At 39.4% G+C, this 15,546-nt stretch overlaps 3 protein-coding genes across 4 annotated transcripts in view; 1 reads left to right on the top strand and 2 right to left on the bottom strand.

Annotated features, from left to right (window-relative positions):
- The first annotated feature begins 305 nt into the window (after positions 1-305).
- On the top strand, positions 306-1,490 carry LOC108624780 (serine/threonine/tyrosine-interacting protein). Its single transcript, XM_018024314.2, has 5 exons — positions 306-470; positions 648-746; positions 804-955; positions 1,027-1,215; positions 1,296-1,490. The coding sequence occupies exons 1-5, from the start codon at positions 432-434 to the stop codon at positions 1,486-1,488; spliced, it is 672 nt and encodes a 223-aa protein (XP_017879803.1). The 5' UTR covers positions 306-431; the 3' UTR covers positions 1,489-1,490.
- Positions 1,491-1,886: 396 nt separating this feature from the next.
- On the bottom strand, positions 1,887-3,535 carry LOC108624781 (NPC intracellular cholesterol transporter 2 homolog a). The gene is made up of 4 exons (XM_018024315.2): positions 3,229-3,535; positions 2,390-2,500; positions 2,144-2,325; positions 1,887-2,057 (listed from the first exon to the last, which is right to left on the bottom strand). The coding sequence occupies exons 1-4, from the start codon at positions 3,302-3,304 to the stop codon at positions 1,974-1,976; spliced, it is 453 nt and encodes a 150-aa protein (XP_017879804.1). The 5' UTR covers positions 3,305-3,535; the 3' UTR covers positions 1,887-1,973.
- Positions 3,536-3,887: 352 nt separating this feature from the next.
- NLG-4 (neuroligin 4) overlaps positions 3,888-15,546 on the bottom strand; it is a 45,659-nt gene continuing 34,000 nt past the window's right edge. The window contains exons 2-6 of one of the 2 annotated variants that reach the window (XM_026813378.1): positions 9,407-9,746; positions 8,865-9,128; positions 8,663-8,740; positions 8,285-8,447; positions 3,888-7,071 (exon numbers count right to left, since the gene is read on the bottom strand). In XM_026813378.1, the coding sequence (XP_026669179.1) occupies positions 6,922-7,071; positions 8,285-8,447; positions 8,663-8,740; positions 8,865-9,128; positions 9,407-9,744 (993 nt within the window). In that variant the 5' untranslated portion in view covers positions 9,745-9,746 and the 3' untranslated portion in view covers positions 3,888-6,921. The remainder of the gene's footprint in view (positions 7,072-8,284; positions 8,448-8,662; positions 8,741-8,864; positions 9,129-9,406; positions 9,747-15,546) is intronic. The other variant, XM_018024316.2, reaches the window with a different exon arrangement.

The following is a 15,546-nucleotide window of genomic DNA, read 5'->3' as shown; positions in this document are numbered from 1 at the left end:
GATTTGCTACGTTCATACAAAAATTAAGAGTCTGAATGCATTTTATTACTCAGGATTTGTAATGGTTTAGCAATTTTCGAAATCCACTTACATGCGCCCGCATTATGCGCGATGGATCCCGTTTGAAATTTAGAAAACAGTCTTATTTTAATAATTCACTTCGTTACGAAATAAGTGAGAATTACTGCTGATAGTGAGAATAAACGACTAATTGAAAGTAAATTGCAATAGTGTTTGATCTTGAAATGATCATTTTCTGTGATAACTATTCAAACAAAGGTGTCCCCTACCCTGAGTTCATAACTTCCGATGTGTTAGTTACGTGGATGTGAAGCGAGTTCCTCGAGATACATAAATGAATACGGTGCGCGTATTCAATTTTCTCGTCTAAATTCGAAGTGTATCCGCGTTTAACTGTGAAAACCATTGGAATGACTGCTCTCGATAGCAATGGCTCTCTTCAAGACAAGGTAAGAGACTTAAATCATTGATTTCGTGCGCTGGAAACGATGTTTTCAATATGTTAGGTTAGGTTATACTCTTGAGTTATATTATTTTGTGTGACGCTTTTTGTTATGAAACGTTCAAAGACACGCAAGACACACAGAACAAACAAATTTTGCAATTTAAATAAATACATTTTGTAGAAAACTAGCAGTGAAAATGGGACTGAAGATTATCCAAAGATACCCACTTCCACGAATGGACCTATACTCTGGACTTACACTATGAGAAGGCATATGCAGGTATTTGAAAATAAATAAAAAGATATAGAAATGAAATTAAAAATTAAATTTTATTAGGAAGTGGTTCCTGGGTTGTATCTGGGTCCATATAGTGCAGCCAGTAGGTCTAAACTGCAATCTCTATTAGATCATGGTATCACTCACATTGTCTGTGTCAGGCAAGACATAGAAGCAAATTTTATAAAACCGAACTTTCCCGACAGATTTAAGTGAGTATTCTTAAACTTAATGATATCAGATTGTTTTAATTGTCGCTGAAATGTTTATGATTGTATTACAGATATCTGGTTTTAAACATAGCCGACACGCTGACTGAAAATATTATCCAACATTTTCAAAAAGTGAATTCATTTATTGACGAGAGTCTGAATGCTGGTGGACATGTGCTGGTCCATGGGAACGCTGGTATATCAAGATCCGCAGCACTAGTCTTAGCGTATGTCATGGAAACGTACGGACTCTCTGAAACGTAGGCTTCCATTTCTTTTTTCTATGTACCTATTATTTGTTATTGAAATACTAATGGAAATTCGATTTTCGTCGAAGCAGTCGTGCGCACGCGCTAGTGCAGCAGAGGAGGTTTTGCGTAAACCCGAACGAAAGTTTCATGACCCAACTCAGAGAGTACGAACCGATATACCAAGCTCAGAAAACGTTGAAAGACGTGGAACAAAGTTTCTCGAGGCTGGCTACCAAACGGAGGATTGACACAGAGAGGACAGACGACGCGATGGACAGTTGATATTTTTTTATCAAACGCTGATGTTACCAAAAGACTTACTATAGATTAGATAAAGAAGAAATAAAGTCGAGAAAAGCAACCGTTTATTTCGTCCGGCGGTGTCAGGATTCTCCGGCGTCCAGGTATTCAATGAAATCGTTTATATTTTTTTATTGATTCTCAATCGTATCATGAAACACTAATTGCAATTTATTTGAAACGGTAGTCTATAAAACCGAGGTGCATTAGATTTAAACAATTTTCGTACTATGAAAGGTTTTTTTATTTATTCAACGTCTAATGCAGAACATTTTTTAAATTACTCGCTATTTATTTCTTATACATAATCTTCGTTTATATTGTATGACTTTGAATAAAAATTGTACGAGACTCTTCCAAACCCCTATACTAACACAATCTTAATTTTTAACACACGTGTTTATTTCTTATTTTTTTACGATACATAACTTTATCAAAATAATAGATCTCTAGATAAAATAGTTTATTTATTTGATTTTTGCTGGGATCAGCAAACAAGCGATGTCCTTACCATCTTCATCTCTGAGTTCCCACTTTACCTTCACAGATAACTGCAATCGAAATTATTAAAAATAATGCATAATTTTAAAAAAATACAGAAACTAGTATTAAATATTCTTTATTATTAGCTTCATACCTTTGGATAAGATTTCTTCACTGGTAGCGTGTTAGTATAGTGGTACGGTCCACCTTTGCTCAATGGGCACGTAAGCCCAGAGTCTGGTGTTGTACAAGCAGCTGCGTTATTTAAGGGGAACGGTACAGGTATATCCATTATAATACCGTGAACAACTGCAAAGACTTGCGACACATCTTTCTCTAAAGAAAAAGAAACATATTTCGTGCCTTATTTCAAAATAAAACCAGTTATGAGTCTACTAACCGAGCGTAAAATCTAATGAGATTGATACGTTCGTGTCCACTGGCAACTCGCATACGGATTTGGACATGTCACAACTCAAATCCACGTTTGTGTATGTCCCGATCTCAGAACCTACGTAAAAAAAATTCATATTCGTGGGATAAATATTTAAGGATTTCTCCTTGAAACAAATATTTGGTATAATTGATATTTGACGTAATTTATGACTTTGAATTCCTGATTGAAAGTTTCCATTCACGTGCTATTATTTAAATTATATACATTCTAACTGATCAATAAGTATCATTTCATTCTGTAATCTGTTTATTCGTGTTATTAGTTTGTTTTGTCTCTGAAATAATCTCTGCACTTACACTAGTATATTTGTATTCAGATCTTTGTGCAACTATAAATAATTTTTAATCAGACTCTTTTGAAATGAGATCATCTATCAGTTCGACTCGGGTAACATTAAGAACAAAGAGAAGGTCAGTTATGAATCACAACTGCGTACGTATTCGTTTATCACTGTTAATTATTCAAAGGTCTGAACGTACAACGTCCAAACGTATCATACGATGTCTGCTCTGAAATTGACAAATACTCCGTTTTGTCTGACATACGAACCCCACGATTTTATAAATAGAATGATAAAATATATTTTCAATCAGAATTTCAAATTTTTCAATACATTATCAATTATACAGAAAGATTGTATTGAAAATTCAATACATATCGACATATTTATTTTTACATTTGAAAGTGCGAAACTAAGAATTACAGTGTGTATGTTTTTGTGTGAAGAAGAATGACGTTAAATAATTGTGAGTTAAACAATTGGAAACAAGATAACGACTTACCGCAGTTCTCGATATCGAGAGCTCGGGAGAAGCTGAGGCAACAAAGAAGAATAATAGCAGCTACCGTTGGATACATGTTGCCTGCTTGGAGTTCGTACGACTAATAAACTTGCTCGAACCTCTGTATAGACAAAACATCGGTCTGACTGTCTGGCAGTCCCGGCGTATATCCGCGCGAGGCCGTTCTTAAATTACGTGCATAAACACGCAACGTACACTACCAAATTATGGCCAGTAGTTGCTTTCAAGTATGATTTACGCTTTAATTAGAAGCAATTTTGCATCTGGATGACACGTACGATCTTCTTTTTATTTACAACGAGCACAAAGACGCAACAAATTGAATAATTGTATGTCTAATTCGATAAGAAATTCATTGGCAAAATATTTACTGTCGACCCTGGCTCGAACACAATGAATGCTCGGTGAAATGTAGACTACGCTTATCAGCGATAAGAACACGTTTGCTGTTTTATCAACTGGGTTCGCGAATGTAGAAACCATTGAAATTATGAATGAAGAGCGAAAATAAATTGGAGATATTCAGCTCTTTAATGAGAAGTATGTGAACGATTTCCAAATACAGAGCCTATCGTCTTTTGTTTAAATGTGAAGGTAAGTTTGATAAACGGATGGAGAGGGATATTCAACGCTTACAATTAATATCACCACGTATTTTGTTATATATTTACAATCTGATAACAGAAACGTTAAACGTAACAGGTAGGCTCGCCCTCCGCCGAAAGAATCGATACGCTTTCGGCGGAACGCGAGACCAGCTCAAAATCACATAAATGTAATAATATTCGTCATAATGAATTCATTACAATCCATAATATGTGTATTTAATATACGTTATTTAAATTTTCTTAAACATCTGTTTAACCGGTTCCGAGTTTTATCCCCGCCGCAGTGTTTCCGATCATGGTTCCTGCTTAATTAAATCTACCTTTACTCGCTCTCAACCCCCCCTCCCCTACCCCTCCTCCTCTTCCTCCTCGTTTTTTAGTCTTTAGTATATTCGGATTGTCCGTACTTAATGATATTTATTTACGTAACTGCTCTTCACGAAATTCCGCAAGTGACCTTAAAAAAGACATATCGCTCGGTACAATTTAATTTTTGTTGCCCCGGTTCCCACAAACGGCGCCGAAAATGATCGACGAGATTGCTCGATCGTCGCGTGCAGTTCGGTGAGGATATCGTAAACACGTCCTTTTGATTCGTTTTATTTTAATCGCTTAATCGTATGTACAAAAAACTTTTTGATTCTTTAATTAATACGTTTCCCTCTTTTTCTCTTCCCACTTTAAGCTCGGTCTTCGTATGGCGGTTCCATTTTAAACTGACCAGCCATTGGAACATTTTTTAACCCGTTCACTGCCATTTCCTAAATAGAGTATCATTTCGAAAATGATTTTGATTCAGGCGACGTTTGATTTTATTCATCACGTACATATGTGTAAATGTGAAATAAGGGCTCGATAAAAGACAGGATTTGATTATCTGACAACAGTGAAAGTGCTAAACTCTGTCCATCAATTAATCCCCTGAAGCATAATCGTTATTTGTAACAGCGAATCTGAGAGAATCTAAAACAGTTAAAAACCGATCACTATGATATAATATTATGCTTCAAAGAATCGAATCAATTGAAGTTTACAGCCTCTCGTACGTCCGAATCGACCGGCGAAACTCTTCTTGTACGCGTTAAATGGCAGTGTGTTATGCACAATAACAAATTTATCTTTACACTTATACGCATACGTTTATTTTTACATTTAAAAAAAAAAAACGACACGTACGCTTCGAATCCGAAACGGATCGATTACCGAGTTATTCCTCAGGCTAGCATAAATTCTAGTGACTCTCGGCTAGATTCAGTTTCACGGTGTATGAGTTTTCCTTCGACCAGCCGCCGCTCTTCTGCATAATCGTGTATACCTACTCGATTTACATCGGATATTCAGTAACGTGCGGTTGTTCCCAGTTGCGTTACCAACTGATCATTCTTGTAATTAAACGTTGCGCAATGAATTGTGTGCCAGCAGATCAAATAGCACGTTTGTACGTTTCACGACCTGTAATCTTCTCATAACGCTGTAACAGGAATTTATCCAATCTCGGTAGCTCTGCCGCGCTACCACGTAACGATAGAAAGTTACGTTTCTTAGGCATGAGAGTCACGATCAAAATGAAAATGTTATCATCATTTGATAATATTATTTTCTCAAGATTGGATCCCTGAATAGTAAACGTAAATCGAGTCTCCCGTTAAAAATTCCTTTCAATAATTGTTTGTCAGTACATGGTAATTCGAGCGGGACGAAATCTACTCATCGCCGGTAGATTTCTGATTACCAAAAAGCGTAGAAAAAACGGTAATTATTGGTGCACCGTTTCGCAGACGTTCGCCATCGTCGAATTTTCGTGATATGGAGTCAGTTAGAATCGTGGTTTTTATTTTACATTAATGGGACGAGGTCGACAGTCGAAACTTTTGATCGGTGCAAAGCAATATCAATTTTCTATCTTTATCTGAATAGAATACGCGATCAGTTTTCCAGTCTTATTTCGTTTGAACAGAAAAAATATGTAGAGCGACCAATTAGTACAATTTTCTTTTTATTTTTCCTTCCTGAAAATTATAATGGTTGAATGAACTGTGGCAAAAGTTGGACGGTACGTTGTGTCCTGTGTGAAGGAGGCACCTGTTCTTTCGATTAAAACGTTTTTCTCATAACGATGACTCACGTTATTTTACCATGATTTAGATATCCTTTGACCGATCAAAAGAAAAAGCTGGTCGACTCGTCGGTGGTGAGCTCGATGGATGACAATACTAATGATCTCGCACGTTTCAACGTTTTACAATCGGTCGTAGGAAGGAGAAAATGCGTAACGTAGAACGAGGAAACGAATAAAACAGACAATCAAACGGCACACGAGTCCTCTTAGAAAGTAGCAAATGTATTTGGCTTTCACTTATAGTATAAATTCACTTATCTTCTCATTTTTTTCTTTATCATCTTCATTAAATATGTACAAGGAACATCTAACATCGTAGTGGATAGCGTATTATACACGGATCTCCATGATCGACTTTTGCCTTGAGCGTTCGTCTTCTTTCGTAACACCTAGAATTCATTATTACCGACTAGCTAGCAGAGTGTACTCGTCTCCATAGTGAAATACGATTTGATTTTTCCTCGATTCAATCGTCAGATCTCCGTTTCGTCGCTATCCCCGATCATTATCGATCTCGAGATATACGAATTCGGCGTCTCCACTTTATTAAGGAATCTATAGAGAAATCTATGCGCTAAAATTCAGTTCCTAATGTCCATCCCCAGCACTTGCCGCAGTGTCTTCACACGAATTCCTGGTCGATAATCGAGTCACACCTCTGCGCTTATTAGTTTCACCGATCTTCGTCTATCCTAATACATCCCTCAACGAATACCATATATTCCTATTCTCTACCCCTCGATCGTTCGTTCAACATCGAGCTGGAAAGCTCAGTACATACACCCCCCCTCCGTCTTTCCCCGTCATCGCCGTCAGGTGGAAACGGAAAACTGTTAAAAGTTTTCGTGCCAGAGGCACGGACGAGACAGTTTCCTCAGACTCTTAAAGCAACGTCGATGCCGTCAGGACGTCCGGCACGACCGGCTTCGGAGGGGGGTCCAAGCATCACACTCGCATCTCGCTCATAGCAGCCTGGGACACGCGACTTGACACGGTTGCGCTCTGCAACAGGGGCTGGTTCTCGGGTGGACTCTTTGCTCGAGGGGGTGGTGGTGCTCTTGGCACTGTCATATGTATGGACCCGTTTGGTGGACCCTGCAATAGTGAACTACTATTAGAAACGAAAGAATAGGTCAATTATATTATTTAATACGTGGGAATCGTTAAACATTGACGGATTCATGACTAGAATATTATTTAAGCCCGGATGCATACCATCGATATTTGTGTGTCTGTCTTCGTTCATTCAGACCTAATTTCTACTATCGGAATATCGTTGAGCGAGCTGATAATTACACAGGAAATACAGTAGTCCTCTGATGTACGTATTATGACCACCGCAATATGAGTAAAACTAAACAGCGTAGATTGTGCGAAACAATAGAGAGATAAGAAAAAGAGACGTTGATAAGATTCGAGGCTCGCGTTTGGTGAACACTTCTAAGAATTCATTGGAATGACAAAAATGTGATCATATGTCCGGATCCGAAAGGCTACTGTAATTGCAACACCTGTTTCGTTGGCTCGTCACGAATCTTTAATTAAGAAAACGAACAACGGTGTGCAACTGGGCTAAGAAACAAATTTTCAGGGGAGAAACAGGGAATTAATAGCGAGGGGAATGAATGAATGATCTGTAATTGCTCCCGAGAGATTCGATTCGGTCGACTGCCCTGCGAAACGAATAAAATCCGAAATGAATATTAGAGATAAGTTTGCGCGCGGTTTTAATGAAATTCGAGCCCCTCCCGTTGAATACTGGCGAATTTAGTTAACGAGGTAAAAGGTTGATACTGGCTGTCGCGGGAATAATGACCGCGTCGCAACGAGAAGGTTCCCCGGTGTAAATTTCACATGGCCGGGCTTTAGCAGTTTTAGAAGTTCCTTAATAGGATTATGGACGGAGCTTCCAAAGGCCCGGGCTCGTTAAAACGACGGAACTTTTTTAAATCAACGGGACGCGCGTACAGGAAAGATCTCCGACCTTAATGTCTGAGAATAAACTCGGTGTTTATGGACAACGGAGATTACCGAAAGCAGCTCGTTTACTCTTTAACGTTATCTCGTTCTCCTTTCGTTTAACGAAAAACGTTCGTGTACAGCGTTTAAGGTCTGTGCTGTGACAAATGAAAATCAATTGTGCAGTTTATAGAGAGACGTGATTTAAAAATTTTTCTGTGACACGAGATGTTTAAATATGTGCGTGTGCAATATATCTGCTGATGACCCGAGGGTGAACTATAGATTCTGTAATCTGACAATGGCAGGGCAAGCTCGTCAACGTTGGAGTAAAATGACTGATTCTCACTTGGGTTTGTGCATTCATGTCCTGTATGACGGAAGCTCGGGGAAGAGTGGCATGCTGTTGCTGATGTTGCTTTTGATAATGGTGTTGATGAGGCAACGTGTGAGTTCCCTGGCCTTGTTGGAGAAGCGAGTTGGGATCATTCGGAGGGCCTTTCATAACGTTCCTGGAACCACGATCGATCGTTACGGGGATTACAATTATTGCTCGCCTAAAAGCATATCCAAATCAGCGTGGGACAATAAACATGCGGCCGGGCATCGGGAAAGGTGGTCTTGACAACAAGGGATCGATGTTAAAATGATTATTTACAAAATTGTAGATTATTATAAACAAGGGATGTAAACGAATTAACTTTTATAGGACCACCGTTCCACTGACCCGCTCCACTTGAGAATTTCTTCCAACTTTAATTCACGCTCGTGATAAATGTCTCGATTCTCCTCATCGATCGCTGCACTATAGGATTGAATACTTGTTAGTTAGTTCCGGATGAAATTGATATCGAAAAGTATTTCAAAGGTCGGGTGTTCGAAGATCATCGTAATTATTTTAAGAGGATCGATAACGTGTGTAACTGTACCTTCTCAGCATCTCGTTTTCGACGTCGACGATCACCTGCCCGCTGCCGGGGAAATGAGAATGCGGCGGCGGCGGTTGTTTCAGCTCGGAAAAGCCCCGCGGTCCGCACTGTTGATTCAACATTTGTTGCTGCTGAAGACTCTTCACCTCGAGTCGAGTCTTGTCTCTCTGGTAGTACACCCCAGCGAAAATCAGCACGTTCAGAATCAGTAAACTGCACCCAATCGCAATCGTCACGCTCAAAGCTGTCGAGTACGCTGCATACCTTCATTAAATATAAATCATTTATATTATTATATAATAAATTGTTGAAACAGTGATTTTCACAGTTTCAATTGGAAAGAGGATTAAAATCCTTCAATGCTTTTATTGAAGACTTTTTAATTGGATTAACGATTAATTTTTTTAAATATCAGTCGAATACAAAATTTAATTATTTATCTGCAACCCTTTAATGAATCCAGTTATGGTACGAAACAGCCAGTATACAGCAGAAATTCTTTATTAATGTCTTCGTTACGCGTGAGATTGCTTATTACGTACCCAGCTGCGTCAAGACTAGCTAGGGTGTCCGTGCTGGCGTTATGAACGTTCTGCAGATTTGTGCTCTGAATCTCGCTGGCGCAGGTAGTGGCGGCATTGTAATCGGTGGTGGTCGGCGGCTCGGTGGTGATGTTGCCCTTCCTTTTGAATTCCTCGCTGATTCTGCTCGATGGATCCGGCCGTACCGATCCGTCGTACAGGCTCGGGTCCGAGTGGCCGCGGAACAGATTGTGCCTGGCGTCCACGTCCTCCATTCCCGCGCGGTGCAGCTCCGGAACGAGGCGTAGCCACACCGACAATTGGTGAGCTCTGTAATGGTTCTTCATCTTCGGTCTCATGCCTGCAACCGAAAGATAAAATTGTCACAGATTTAAAGACGTACTGGAGAATATTCAGTGGAAATTTCGTAGATTTTCAAAGACGTGATAAATAATTTTTTTTTATCGAGGCAGGATTTTATTTATATATGCTTTTACTGGTGAAAGGTGAACGTTCTTTTAGAAATTCACTGGCTGATAAGATAAGAGGAAGACCCGCGAGCTTGCCAAACTGATGGCCCTTTAAACACGTTCAAAAGACGTTACGTGTACAGTGGCAGTATAAGTTAGGACGAACGACGGTTTACAGAGTATGGTTTATTAAAAAACTTTGCATAATAGTTGCGTCGTTTCCATCGCGTTGCATGTTAATATTTCCGAATTCCAGACAGGGTAATCAAGACAGTGAGCTTGCCGTTAGAATTAAAATTATTCCCTCGATCTCCACTTAAAACTACCCTAATTACGAATGGAACGGGAAACTTTTCAGACGAAATTTCCGACCGCGCGAGCACTGTTTAAAACTTTTTCCAGCGAGGACATTTCAATCACAGTTTCAGAATTCTTTTCTCTAGAATTATGCATAAAAATCGATAGTATCATTCATTTGTGATTTTATTATAGTTCCCGGATTAAACGAAAAGTTCGAAAGTCTCGTTTCGTTCTGAATTCGATGTACTCTCTCTGGGTAGTGATCCTGTCCAATCTCGAATTCGCGGCTGGTTTTGATGTAACCGGATACAGGAACGGTTGTCGCGGTTCCGTCAACGATTCCGTGTCGCGGTAAACCGTGTCGATGCACGCCGGGCCCTTGAACGTGTCGCGAATTAAACGTCCACGGGACGTGTCACGGCTAAACCGGAAGCGGCAAAATTTGAAAATCGGTAGAAAAGTCACGGATCCAGTTTGACGAGACGAGCGCCAGCCCGGCGTTAATTAGTTTCGACCCTCTCTTCTTTTTTTTTATCGCCAGGGACACTGTGCGAGGGTGCAGTTAATTAAAAAGGGGACTGACGGATTTTGTCATTTGGAGAAAACGTGACGCGCGATATTGAAACGAACAAATGAAATTAATCGGGCACGCGTGAAAATTCAAATTAACAATGTCGAAGAATTGTTTCTCAGAAGTAACACGAAAATTAAGTACTTTTAAGTACCTGTGAGTACAGACGCTTGTAATTTTTTCTTCCCACATTTTCCCATCGGAAGTTCTGTACAGGAATTAAGCTACGTATTCGATCAATCTTTATTTTCGCGTTCCATGAAAAGAGTACACGTTCACCCGCGACGCGTTTCAATCACCAAACGTTTAACCAGCGAAGAAAATGTTTGGGATTTTCGCCGGTCCTGATCCAACCCGGGGGTGGATTATTGAATCTACAGAGTCGAACGTGATTTCAGGTTTACCCACGCTAAAATAAGTCCCTTCGATGGAACGCGGTCGAACAAAACCTCAACACGATTTCTCCGTTTCGATGCTTGATCGCATTAAATCGAGCACCTGGTTAACTGTGTTTAGCGATTCCATGCACACAATTTTTAATCTTCCTTTTAAGCTTCCGCTAGGTTCATCATGAAAAATCTACATACATGAAAGAGCTCGCGTTACGCAGAATTTACAAATATTAATTCGTACAGTTTGCGAGCGCGGAGTACAGAAGCCGGAAATCGATTATTAAATATATCTCGACTGCAGTTCCCTGAATCCGTTCATTTGTCAATTTAGCTCGATACTCGTTTGATATTCAGAAATTTCGATACGAAGCCATAGAGTATAAGAAAAAACAGTAGGTGACGGTATCGACGAAATAATTAATTGATTACTCCTGAAATATTCCAGATAGTAAAAAATAGTATACAAGCTTTCTTGCAAGAAATAGCAGTACCTACAACGTTTATTTAAAGTATTTTTCGATATTTTGACCAAAAAAAAATTTTTCAATTTTTCCGAGATTTTTCCAAGGGGTACCCCTTCAGATTTCGCGAAATTTTCGTTTTTTGCCAATAACTTCTAAACCATTGGCTGTACGGGAAAATTGCATAAAACCTTTTTTGTAGAGGACGACGAGATCTACAATTTCCATGTAAAAATGTTTCGCTAGTGTCAATAGTTTCAGAGTAATTTGCAAAAAACTGTTTTTTCGTTTTTCGTCAATAACTCGTTAAATATTGACGCTAGCAAAACATTTTTATATGGAAATTATAGATCTCATCGTCCTCTACAAGAAAGGTCCTATACAATTTTCTCGTACAACCAACGGTTTAGGAGTTATTGAGAAAAAACGAAATTTTTTTCCAAAAGTTCGCTGTTTCGACGGTGGAATGGTCGGATTTTGTCAACGCCAATAAAATGCCATATAATCATACTTAACTCGTTGAATATTGAAATTAGAAGAAAAATTCATAAAATCTTTCTTGTAGAGGACGTCAGTGCCTACAGTTTCTGTATAAAATGTTTTCGCTAACATCGATAATTAATTAATAAATACAATTGTTTACTGCAAAACCTTTTTCTGTATTCTAACGAAAAATGTTTCAGAAAAAAGCTGTAGCTCCAGTTACCGGATACAAGAAAAGTTCTATGCAATTTCCTTTTAATTCCAATCGTTAAGGAATAAAGTGACGGACATTCAATTAAGCCGTCATTTTGTTGTTCGTGCGATTTTGTCACACGCGAGAATCAATTATTAGTACACTTTTTATCAGAGTGAACCTACCGTTCTCTCTCATACTATGACAAATCCTTAATTAAAAAAATTACTGACAACCACTGTACGGAATTTATAATCAGATTTCGATTTTAAATTCTTGTCAAGCCTGTCAGAATATAAAATTGTCAGAAATATTGAAAGAGTCTTGAATTTCCATATTAATTAACTGAGTACGTTTATTAATAGAAGAAAAACGATATTTACACAAACGAACGCACTTCGACATTAAAAAAAAAAAACTAAATTGATTAACAGATCAGCGCGAGGGATGACAGGACGCGTTTATGGCGTGGCGTGATGGATGTGTTTCGAACAATGAATCATGACTGATAATTAATCCCCTTAGATCTTTTCTCGCTGGTTGCCTGAAAATTGGAGGCCCGGTGAACTTTCCCGATCGGTCGCGATAATTCAACACACCCCTTTGAGAGCGTCGACGCTTCTTTTTATCACTCGATACAGTTGACTGTTTCCGAGTGATAACGACCGGTCGGTAGCTCGTTTCACTCGAACCGTACACGTCTGATACTGCGCCGATAAAATTCATTTTTGCCCGTCGTTCTCCACGGCCATTGAGACCGGGCGTACCGTTACAATTCCAAGAGGAATCGATCCCCGGGCTCTATCCACGTACGACACCTAACGCGATTTTTTTTTACCATGAAAAGAATACATTCAAAAAGTGTTAACAATAATTTATATCTTCACTCGTTAATAAAAACAATTCAGTTATTTTTAAAATATAAACCAACGCGATAACATCGAATCTTTTATTTTTTTTAATCATAAAAATAAATGTTGAGTTGAAAGTTCTTTATAGACTGTCTAGTAGAAGGGATTGGTTTATTTTAAAAGTTCACGAAGCGATAGGATAATGTGATGACATTAGGATCTCCTGGAGGCAGACTTAGAATTCTTTTCTCTGGGCTAACACTTCGGGTGAAATCCTTCGGATGGATTTAATACGATTTATTGCAAATCGAACACGCCGACCGCACTTAAATATTGATGTATGCGGTGTCAGAAATATTCCGAGCCGGCGAGCCTCGGGGAATCGGTCTCTCACGTATGGCTAGTCATGAGATCGAGCTCGGCGATGGACCGCGCCGCGTTGCGAATGGAAAATGCAGGTGTCTTTGCTCGGTTTAATAGTATCGAAACTCTGAGAGCATATAAGAGCGTACGTACGTAGCGCGAGCGAGCAGGAAATGATCCAAAGTGAATTGGCGCATATTTTCTGCTCCCTCTTGCTTATTTCCCACGATTCGTCGAACACCGATCTGGCTCAGTCGCTGCTTTCAATTGTCTCTCGACACATTTTTCATATTTCGTTCTATATCTCTCAGATTTCCTCCCAGGAGTATCTCGGGAACTTCATTTTAAAATTTAATGTCCCGTGTAATTCACCAGGAAATTCTATTATTTCTTTTGATTCGACTTGTTCTACTGTTTGCAACCGGTATACGGTTTCCGATAATTTGTGGAAACCGCGGACAACGAGATACTTGAAGCGATAAAATAACTTCGAACACGTCGTCTATATATATATATATATATATATGTGTGTGTGTGTGTGGCATGGCTCATACGTACAGTCGTACCTAACGACTTATTCTCTAAGACGCGCTAAAACTTCTGAAAGAGGTCTTTCCCTGGCAGACACCATATTCTCCCGACTTTTCGAGAGAGTGCCTCACCCGGGAATAACCCAGCCTGGCGTCGCGACGCTGCTGCGCCGGGCTACGTGCAAAAATAAAACCGGTGGAAACCCATCGCGGCGGATAAGTCGTGGCGTAAATACCAACACACGTCCCATGGTATGTCTTTCTAGTTCTGTCGCGATCTGCTCCACTTCCTCTTTCATTCGTAAACTCTATGCCGATCTACAACCCTTTTGTTCATTCCTGATCGGTAGAGGATTTTCAATTCTATGATGATTCGAATGACTGCAGATTTGTTCGTCGTTCATTTTTGTAGTGAACCTCCATGTTTATTTTTGAACTGACGTTAAAAATGTTCCATTTTATATAGAAAAATCTTGAGAAACAATGAGTGCCGACGTTCTACTCCATGCAAAAATGATAACATTGTGAGGGAATGTTTTTTTTTTGGATAAAAATGATAAACTACGATGCCTGTGGAAACAGTAGGATCGGAAAAGTTGCCCCTTCCGTTTCTATCTCCGGTTCCCGCAAATTACCCCGTGTCCCAACCGGAATCACCACCGCGAGGAATTATAATTTTGCTCGGACGAGAGTTAGACGTAGACCTCTCCGCAGACTTTACGTGGGTTTTTCTTCTCTCTTTTTTTTTTTTTTTTCATGAAAAGTTTCGAACAGATGAAACGGGTCGAAATGGAACAAGCAGATGGGAGAATTAGAAATGCGTTCGTCGTTTTGTTAGTCGGATCGTTTGTTCAGGACATTGACTCCGGAGTTGAAGTACCCCGCGGATTTATATTTCGTTAGATTTATCCGCAGGTGAAACTTTTTCCCTCATTATAAAACTATGAAATATTTTGAATACACGGCGAATTCAATTGCGAGACTCGAACGACTCCAGAGCCCCTTCTACTGTTATTATTATCTTTATTATGATATCAGAATTTATCGGTGGCGCAAACGTTTTCGAGGGTCGGGCAAGATTAAAATTGCTTAAGACGTATGAAATCGGTAACGGTTCCTTTAATTTGCAGCGGTCCTTATGCTACCTGATGAATTTTTAACTGGGCGTGCTTTTCGCGTTTAATTCATGCGCCTTTATTAAATTCGACCAGGCCGACCAAGAACGGTACCGAGTTCCGTCCGTTAATTAAACGAGACCGCGTTCTCGCGTTCCCCAGCGAATATTACCCGGCGTCTGAAATACGATTTGCCTACAAGAGTTGGCAGGCGTCTGTGCTCGAGATGAAACGATCGAAGAGGGCTCCTAAGCTCAAACAGTTACGTCGACATCCTAAAAACGACAAATCTTTCTCTTCTTAAGGTAGCTCGATAGCAAAACATAGACGATTTTAATACAAGTTCAACTAAACAATAGTTAAAGTTATAAACTTGCATTTTTCGTAAGAAATTGTTTGAAAAAATGCATTAGAAAATTCTTATTTTTAACA

This window comes from Ceratina calcarata, unplaced genomic scaffold (genome assembly GCF_001652005.2).
Source record: "Ceratina calcarata isolate Rehan_Ccalc_2016 unplaced genomic scaffold, ASM165200v1 scaffold329, whole genome shotgun sequence".
Taxonomy (NCBI): domain Eukaryota; kingdom Metazoa; phylum Arthropoda; class Insecta; order Hymenoptera; family Apidae; genus Ceratina; species Ceratina calcarata.
This window is presented reverse-complemented; position numbering and strand designations above follow the sequence as displayed.

Excerpts from the sequence above, each read along its gene's own strand:
- LOC108624780 (XM_018024314.2), top strand. The coding sequence starts at position 432 with ATGACTGCTCTCGATAGCAATGGCTCTCTTCAAGACAAG. Across the intron at positions 747-803 it reads CTATGAGAAGGCATATGCAG|GAAGTGGTTCCTGGGTTGTA; the intron begins GTATTTGAAAAT and ends AAATTTTATTAG. Across the intron at positions 956-1,026 it reads AACTTTCCCGACAGATTTAA|ATATCTGGTTTTAAACATAG; the intron begins GTGAGTATTCTT and ends ATTGTATTACAG.
- LOC108624781 (XM_018024315.2), bottom strand. The coding sequence starts at position 3,304 with ATGTATCCAACGGTAGCTGCTATTATTCTTCTTTGTTGCCTCAGCTTC. Across the intron at positions 2,326-2,389 it reads CTCATTAGATTTTACGCTCG|AGAAAGATGTGTCGCAAGTC; the intron begins GTTAGTAGACTC and ends CTTTTTCTTTAG. Across the intron at positions 2,058-2,143 it reads TGAAGAAATCTTATCCAAAG|TTATCTGTGAAGGTAAAGTG; the intron begins GTATGAAGCTAA and ends TTTCGATTGCAG.